Raw genomic sequence first — 8,419 nt, forward strand, 5'->3', positions numbered from 1 at the left:
GGCTCAGCCAAGCCGTGCCAGGGCCATGTTGAGCCAGGCTGGTTCGGGTCAGGGGGGTGACGGGGTTGTTTTTCCACCGCACAAAACGATAACCGATCCATTCTGGTGATGTTACACACAAAATGCGAGTGACGTCAAGAAGGTCGGAAATGGGCAACCCTAGACTAGTCAGTTGCCACATGAGTGGCCCTCCATCAACTCAGTGGGCCGCAAGCTTGACATTGTCCTTGTGCACTCATCATGACCTCGCGCATCAACCTTAGACACTCTTAGACCAGGCCACCACGATGGGCCTGGTTGCCCACCACCTGCGGCCCGCAGGTTGCCCACCAATGACATAGATGATGCGTCGATGCTGTGTTCGACTTGTACTGACCGACCCTGGCCCTGCTTGGCCCCAGAGTCAGATTCTGATGTTTTGCGAGGCCAGTGCATCACGGTTTGGTTCTGACACGGCTCGGTAAACAGGCAGTGGAAAAACACCTGTGCCGTACTGGCCCTGTGTGCTGGCTGAGCTCGAATGTGCAAGTGGAAAAGCGGTGATAAAATCCGCGAACATAGAAATTTCTTTGCAGCAGAGAATGTCATGGATATTGGATGTCTGTCTTTCCTCTTCCTTTGTCGTTCGATGACAAATAATAATTTTCAGCCTTTTGTCAATCCACTGCTGGATAAAAGCCTCACCACGCCATGTCGGTAATTGTGGTTGATCGACCGTACTTGACCACGCTGGTCAGTGCGGGTTGGTGAAGGGGGTCACCCAGGAACCAGTTAAGATTTAACTTTCCACCGTCAGCTCACCGGGTTCATGCCATCGCTTCTCACCACCCCCCACACCCCATCATGAGTATAATTCTTGCTTATTTAACCGGAATAAACCCAGCCTCTGTCCTTCATAGCCCTGTGCCTCCCCGTCACTTGGGGGGGACACAATAATTGGACAGCAGTGTTATTGTTATTCCTGCAATTTGGCTGTCGGCTCCGGTTGCGCAAAGCGAGGGATCATCCCGACGCGTCACCTCATGTGCCGCCGCGTGTCTCGGCACAGACCGGCACGTGGGAACCTGTCCGTGCGGTAGCCGCCAGATCTGCTTCTTGTCTCACAAAACGCTCAATAACATTGCAGACCGTTGTTGCAGCGTGATGAAATGTGTTTCTGACGTGGGGTTGTTTTTTTAAATCAATATATATATTTTTCATAGTTCTCCATTTGTTCTATTGGTGTCACGAGACAAAGTATCCACTCGGGTCTGTCGCAGAGCAGGGCAACCTCTGCGTTTTGGACAATGGCCTGTGGAAGCAGATATCACAGAGCCACTGCTGAGAACCCTTCATTAAGTGACCTCTGGTCCACACACAGCAGCAGGTAGCACTTTCCCACTCGCTCTACATATGACAGTAAATGTTGATCGCATGGCAGTCAAACCAATATTTGTATTCTGAGAGGTTGAATTTAGGTGACTGGGCTGAGATTACTATAGTTGTGAACCCAGGTTAATCACAGGCAGTTGCCTGGAATCGAACCCAGGTCCTCAGCAGTGTCAGATCAGCGCCCTTGACCTCTGAGCTACCCGGCCACCTCAGGTGCTGTTTTAATTTTAAAGAGACTTGGGCAGCCATTTTATGGGCAGCCATTTTTGAGTGGCTGGTCTCAACCTAGTTACTGATTATTATGCAAACACTGATTTATTAAATTTGATAGATGTTTATGGGGGCATTTTTGTAAAAAAAATTATCAGAATGTTTTTAACTTTGCTTTGTCTAGAAAAGGAACACTGCTTTCAAGGCATATAAATGGTACCGTGAGGTATTGAAGTGACATCAGAAGTAGTTTTGTGACTTAATTTTCCTCGAGTCGTTCTCTGACACAGGATGGTGCACTGCTCACTGCAATAACTCCGAAAAGAATAAAAGTTTGGGTACAAGTGCCATGCGATGAGCATCTCTATAGCGGAATGCGTGGGAAAAGCACAAGCCCCCCTTAAGTGCGGATGAGAGACCCACTTGGATGGATCTTGAAAATAGTTCTGTAAAATCTGCTTCTGCGGGCCATATTCTAGCACATGGAGTGATGCACTCCTTCGCCAGTGTTCCAAATTGGCACTTTATCTCACGAAGTTGTTCATATTACACTCGATTACCCACGAAAGCCTCGGTGCATCTCAAGGCTTCTTCAGGAGGGGTCCTGCTAAGTTTTTGCAGTAGCGGCGTGACGATGACCCCCATGTGTTTTCCCAATTGAGTAATTAGCTATGTCATCTCTACATTTTCGACAGTGGCGCCGGCAAACAATCGCTCACTCCACTTCGAATGGCATCGCTGGGTCTTAAACATCAACGACATAGCAGGCGGTCGTGCTTGTTGATAGTCAATAGGCCTGCAGTATTAACCAGGGGCGGTCTTCTGGATTGGAACCACGAACCTCTGCCACTAGTGCCATCACAATCTAAATATGAAGGCATGGGGGGGGTGGTGGAGAAATATTTGGAACGCACAATTTTGAAATGCTCCTCCACTGCGCGTGCGCGTGTTTTTACAGGACACCGGACACCCGTGTTCTGCCAACGACCCCGAAACCTCCTTCATCTCCGTGTCGCCGCAGGACTTCATGAAGCTCTTCCGATACTAGCGGGCTGCAGGGCACTCCGCGGCACACACGCGCTTGGCCAACCAAGCACGTGTCGCCACACAGTCACAGACGCGCGCACCAACTCGAACTAACATTTGTACACATACAGAGACAAAGACACCCACCCCTCCTCCGCCCCACCCGTACAGCGTAGACTGTTGGGCCAAATGCTGTGAGCGAGCACCTATGCAGGCCACGTACCCACACCCTTATGCATACATACTTTGGCGAGCTTGCACAAAGACAAAAATGCCCCCATACCGCTCTGACAGACTGTTAGGATCAGTGCTGTGAGCGAGCACCTATGAAGGGCGACACGGCGCACGAGGGGGTGGGTGGCCAGCACCACGCCCAACCGCCTTGGTCTCCCTAGTGATGTTTTCACACCGCACCAGGTACTCATTTGAGGCTGGGTCGACCTAGGGGAGGCCCAGGGCCGGTTCAGATAATCGTCACTGGTGTCGACCGTGAGTGGGAATCGAACTTGGGTCATCGGGTTTGTAGCGCAGTGTGCTAACCGCTACACCACCGCTCCCCACACCAGTACACACACACACATACGCGCGTTCGCTAGCATTGGCAGCACCAACACATTACAATTTGGGGGGCTATGGTGGGAGGCTGGGGGGCAGGGGCGGGCGGCATAACACGTATGCTAACTAGTATTGCACACGTGGTTATATGCTTCGCAGTTTCATATGACTTTGTACATTGCCCCTAAAACACGGGGTCTTATACGGTGTCACTTTGTTTTGAGGACAGAATCATTGACATATTGCTTGCAAACTCCAACACAGGCGTTCGGATTCGTGGCCAGTCGGTGGCTTTAATTTTTTTTCACCGATTAAGTTCTACAGCACTGGTAGGCTGGCTTGGAGTCGGAACAGTCGGTGTTAGTCACTACCGCTAGAGTTACAGGTTTCCCTCGCTTTGTGCGGTAGCAGATGCATTCCAAAAAAAAATGGGCACAGAAAGCAAAACTGCACGAGGGGATGGCTTTCCTGCGGCGATACGTCCGACCGTATAGTCGCGTATGCTTAAATTAAAACCACGTATAACGAATTTTGGGTAGAAATAGGTTGGCCGCATGTACAGCGCAAAATCGCACAAACCGAACCCGCATCGAGCAAGGGAAACCTGTACATGGTACACTTAGCCAACACATTCCTTCGGAGTGGGCAGGTAGGAACTTGATTGGACAGCGCATTCGTGCGATACGTGTCACGCGGCGCAAGCTGCGTGGGGCGGCGCGTCACGTGGTGCTTAGCCCGCCCGAAGCGCTCTGAAATACAAATCGAGGGCGTGGCTATGCACGACAGACAGACAGACAGACAAATAATCCCTGGTGGGCAGTGTAGAACTGTTGTTCCTACCTGTACAAGTAATCTCTATTGTACCCTATAGTCCTATAATCCTATAAACAGGTTTAGGGTGTATACTACGGCGCGATGGACGTGCTCTGCTGAAAGAATTCCGGGAACGGCATTCCGGACTGCTGTGGCTGTAATCGAAACCCCTTTAGCTCGTAAACATGGACACGTGCACGCACACACACCTCGACATGCTCATCCAGTGCTATTTTTCTATCAAGTTGAAACTTTCATTTCTGGAAATAAGCTCCTTGTGTACGCACCTTGTGAAGAGGCGGCGTTACCTACGCGGGCAGTTAAAGCCCGGCCCCGTGTCTTCAGCGCACGTTCGCAGCATTTCATTCGTCACCCAAGAGGTACTTTTGTATTTTTAGTTTCGACGGTAACGCAGCTCCCGAGCAGTACGACGTGCAAAGGCTGTTCGGGGTCCATTTTTTGTTTGTTCCAGACACCTGATCGGAAGGCTTGTTCGCAGCGTGGATTTACCCACCCCGCGTTGATGGTTTCTGATTGGCCGAAACTTTCCTCCGCACCTCGGCGCTCGGTTTGTGCAACGCAATCGCCCCCCCCCCCCCCCCCCCCGCAACAGCTTTTGTCCGCGTCTGGGCGAGTAGTTGCGCAGCGAGGAAATGAACGGACGTGTGCGGCGCTGTAACCAGCCAATCGCGATTCGCGAACGCGTCGCACGGTGACGAAATGCGTCGCGACAAATCGCTGAGCAGATCGACACTTGGAGCGGGTCGAGTCCGTCTCTACTGTGAGCAACCGGTTGTGCTACTGCTCGCAACTGGTTGCACAGACGTGGATACATTTAAATTAAGCTCGGAAGACCCCGATGAACTATGGGGATCTTTTTTTTCACAGCTGCCCTGCCCAAAGCCACTCGGCAATGGCGTAACATTGCAGGGCAAGTTACACAGCTAGATACAATAAAGAATCGGAAACTTAAACAAAAGGATGATGTGTGGGAAAACAAATAATGGCAGTAACAAAATAAAATTCGACAAAGGATGCATCTCACTTGGCAAAGCCACCGTTTGTTGAATCAATCGCAGAGAGGTCCAAACACACAAGCAAGCGACTGTGAGTCCCTGAGGCTCGGACCCCAGCCCAATGCTCGCTGGGCCAGAGACGTCCACTCTCGTCCCACATCGAGCGACGCGCGTGGCGGTGGTTCCCCTGCAGCCCGATTTGTCACGGGCCGCACGAGCGTCCCCGGTGTGGATGACGCCTCCGTGCGTTTTAAGGCAACGGATGCCGTCCGTCGCTTGGCCATTTGACCTCTGGTGGCCCGTACCTTGCCATCCACCTCCTTTACATTCCCCCCCCCCCCCCAATCGGCATCTGCACGCCACGCGGTCGTTGGCCTCGCTTAAATCCGAATGGGCGAACGCTGCAAGCCAATTTGTTGGTTACGTCGATTTGCGGAATTCTATTGCGCGGTTATTTGCTAGGCATTTTGAAAAGCAATGCTGGTCGTCCGAATGCGTGCAGTCAATTGAGGTGCAAGGCCTAACGAAAAGCCCGGGCTTAAGAAACGTTGAACTATTTTTTTTATTTTAACCGATAAGGACCATCGAGATCTATAAAGCTCTTTTTCAGAAGCGACCACGCCACAAATTATAGCCCAGTGAAGTGGCTTATCCCGTGTAAATTGATAGCAACCAAATACTGTATAAAGGCATATTTCTACATGTGGAGGGAAAAACTGGAGGACCCGAAGAAAATGCATGGGACCACGGGATCGAACCCACAACCTCCTGTATATCAAGCGAGGTGGTTAACATCTCACCACCGTGGCGCTTTGTGATCGTCTAGCAGTAGGTTGACCATGGCTGATGATGGTGAGATGGCGATGTAACATTTTCTAAGGGGAACAACGAAATTTAAATGTGGATGTTAGAAATATTCAATCGGCAGACCCGGACTTTGTGTCATTGATTTATTTTGGGGACTTTAATAACGTGATGTCAGATTATGGAAAAATGCACACGGTGCTAATATTATAATTGGGGCTTAATTTATTGGTGTTTTCCAGAACGAAGCTCGGCTGGCCTGGACTATGGATTTTCGCCCTAAGGCACTACCACTAGCATACGAGGTATGCCTCTCAATAATAAGCTATTGTACCCTAAATTCGTATAATCATATCAACGTGATGATAAAAATTATGAGGATGTGGCATGCCAAAATAATTTCCGCAGACTGTTCCGGCTGAAATTAAGCGCCGATTTTCACGTTCTTCTGTATCGTAGAGATGATGAGATGCAGAGAAGTGAGCTGAGGAGGGAGTGAAGCCGTGGGATTTGACGGGAAGAGTTGAATTCCCTTTCGTTTTCCAACAAATCCTCGCCGAGTCTCGACAGCTTTTCACGAGGATCCTCCTGCTTTGGGATGTTGACCACTTGTGGGCAGTCAAGCTGCCCATCCTCCTTCCCGACGGTGAGGAGCTAAGGAGAGGCGAGACTGGTGCCCGCGATCGTGAAACATGACTTTGCTGGGCTTGGTTAATGATTCTAGATTTGAAGCTTTCGTGACTGCAAGGATTCATATTCTTAGGTTTTTGCGGTAAAGTCACGTAGGTAAAAAAAAATTAAATTAATAAAAGTAAAATAAAAATAAAATAAAAATCACGACGTTTTAGAGGCAACACAAGCTTCCGTCTTCAGGTGGAACCGTCACAGCACGATAGCTGTAAACGTCGTGATTTTTATTTTATTTTAATTTTACTTTTATTCATTAAAAAAAAATTGGTTAATGATGATGAATACGGGGGGAAAAAAGAGACGCACAATACATTTCCAAGGGGATGTTGCCGTGGTGTAACGTTCAGCACACCCGACACTTGCAATCCAGAGGTCGCCGGTTTGATTGCATTTCGAGGCGCGTCAATTTTGAAACGGGTGGAGCAAGTTTCTTAAAATCCCCACCGCCGCCTCAATCCACACAGTGTGGGCACACGAACGTCTGGCCGGCACGGAAGAGGAGGCCAAATTTCCCTCGAGGGAGCGAGGCTCTTCCGGAGCCTCCTCAAGTGGAGGCTCGTCTACCAGCAGTGGACAAAAGCAAGCGGTTGCAGTGCTGCACCTTTACTTTCTAGCTCGGTGTGTTCCTAAGTGCAAGGCCCGCGGACCACTTGCGGCCCCTGGTGGCCTTTAGTGCTCCCCCCCCCCCCCCCGACTACACAACATGTGAACACACCCCTTGCGAGCGGTGTGGGAGCCTCTCAACGCCTGATGTCTTATCGGCGAAAGTGGGCCCTCTCCCTCTGAAAATTAGTGAAGAACGCTGATCTCCAGATGTACGTTGGCGAGGTTCAAGGAGGCCAGCTCGCTGAACCCGCAAAAGCGTGCCGACGGGCGTTCGCTGCGCCGACGATGGGCGTGCTGCCACGGAAGGGGAGCGGGGGGCGGGTAGTCGTGTGTCGTGTCATCATCCCAGCGCTCAAGTGGCGGCAGCAGCAAAGCGGGGATTTTGCTCCGTACGCATTCCGGCTTGGAGCCAGCGGGCCAAAAAAATGTGTGGGGCCCTCAGCGCAAAAGAGGGGCCCTAACACGTCAGGACTTTTTGTTTTGGTCGCTAACGAGCGGCGTCGGGCAATTCGGTGAGCGTCGGGTCCCAGAACTCTGGACACCTTCCGAGCGGCGGTCAGCGGCGGTGGCAGCAGCGTGACAGACGGCCCGGGGCGCGTTATTTAAGCGACGGTTCTGCCGGAGGGCTACGCAGAAACCCGCACGCATTTCTAAGCGAGCACGAGGCACCAGGTATCCGGGTCTATTCTCAAACCTGTGCAAAGTCTCCTGCATTGACGGTCAACAATGCAGCCATACCCGGTACCAGATCTCAGTACCAGTCTATTCGTGCTGCCACACGAACACAATGCCAATTCCCGTGCCGTGTCCAGGTCAAAACCTAACAACTGGCAACCCTTTGGTTATAGTCTGCTGCTGTGTCCTGTGCTTTGTGGTAGCATTCTGCACATAACCCCTCCCGTCTCCCCCGTCCTGTGCTTAGGCTGATCGGAGAGACGCTTTTGTAAGCTTTGGTTATCTTCTATTCGATGTATGGTAATGTTATGGAGCTGTTAAACATTTATGTGTATGTACTGTATGTATTACATTCTGTATATGTTAAGCCCATATAATATATATCATGTCCTTGACCGACAATTTGCATTCCCAGTGCCTCTTGTTTTACCATGGGCAGGATAGGGTAAGCAACTTTGACGTTTGTAATAGTGTGCTGAGAAAGTGTTGCAGGTGTAGTCCGATGAGCATGGTTGGCTACATACTGGTGCGAAATAATTTTAACATACATCCAGGCAGGACCAGCTCCGATATTACTCGCCGCCGATTTTATAGCCGTGGCAATACAGTTTAAATTCGGGTCGCAGGCTTCGGTGCGCTAACCACTGCACCGC

General features: G+C 50.6%; 1 protein-coding gene across 3 annotated transcripts in view; it reads left to right on the forward strand.

Moving 5' to 3' along the window:
- LOC133353251 (F-box only protein 32-like) overlaps positions 1-8,163 on the forward strand; it is a 30,207-nt gene extending 22,044 nt beyond the window's left edge. For 2 of the 3 annotated variants that reach the window (XM_061569348.1, XM_061569350.1), the window contains 2 exons: positions 2,540-4,543; positions 6,038-8,163. In XM_061569348.1, coding sequence (XP_061425332.1) covers positions 2,540-2,629 — 90 coding nt within the window. In that variant the 3' untranslated portion in view covers positions 2,630-4,543; positions 6,038-8,163. The remainder of the gene's footprint in view (positions 1-2,539; positions 4,544-6,037) is intronic. The other variant, XM_061569349.1, reaches the window with a different exon arrangement.
- The last annotated feature ends 256 nt before the right edge of the window (positions 8,164-8,419 follow it).

The sequence above is a fragment of the Lethenteron reissneri genome, chromosome 43 (genome assembly GCF_015708825.2).
Source record: "Lethenteron reissneri isolate LAM-NWPU_2019-01 chromosome 43, ASM1570882v1, whole genome shotgun sequence".
In the NCBI taxonomy this organism is placed as follows: Eukaryota; Metazoa; Chordata; class Hyperoartia; order Petromyzontiformes; family Petromyzontidae; genus Lethenteron; species Lethenteron reissneri.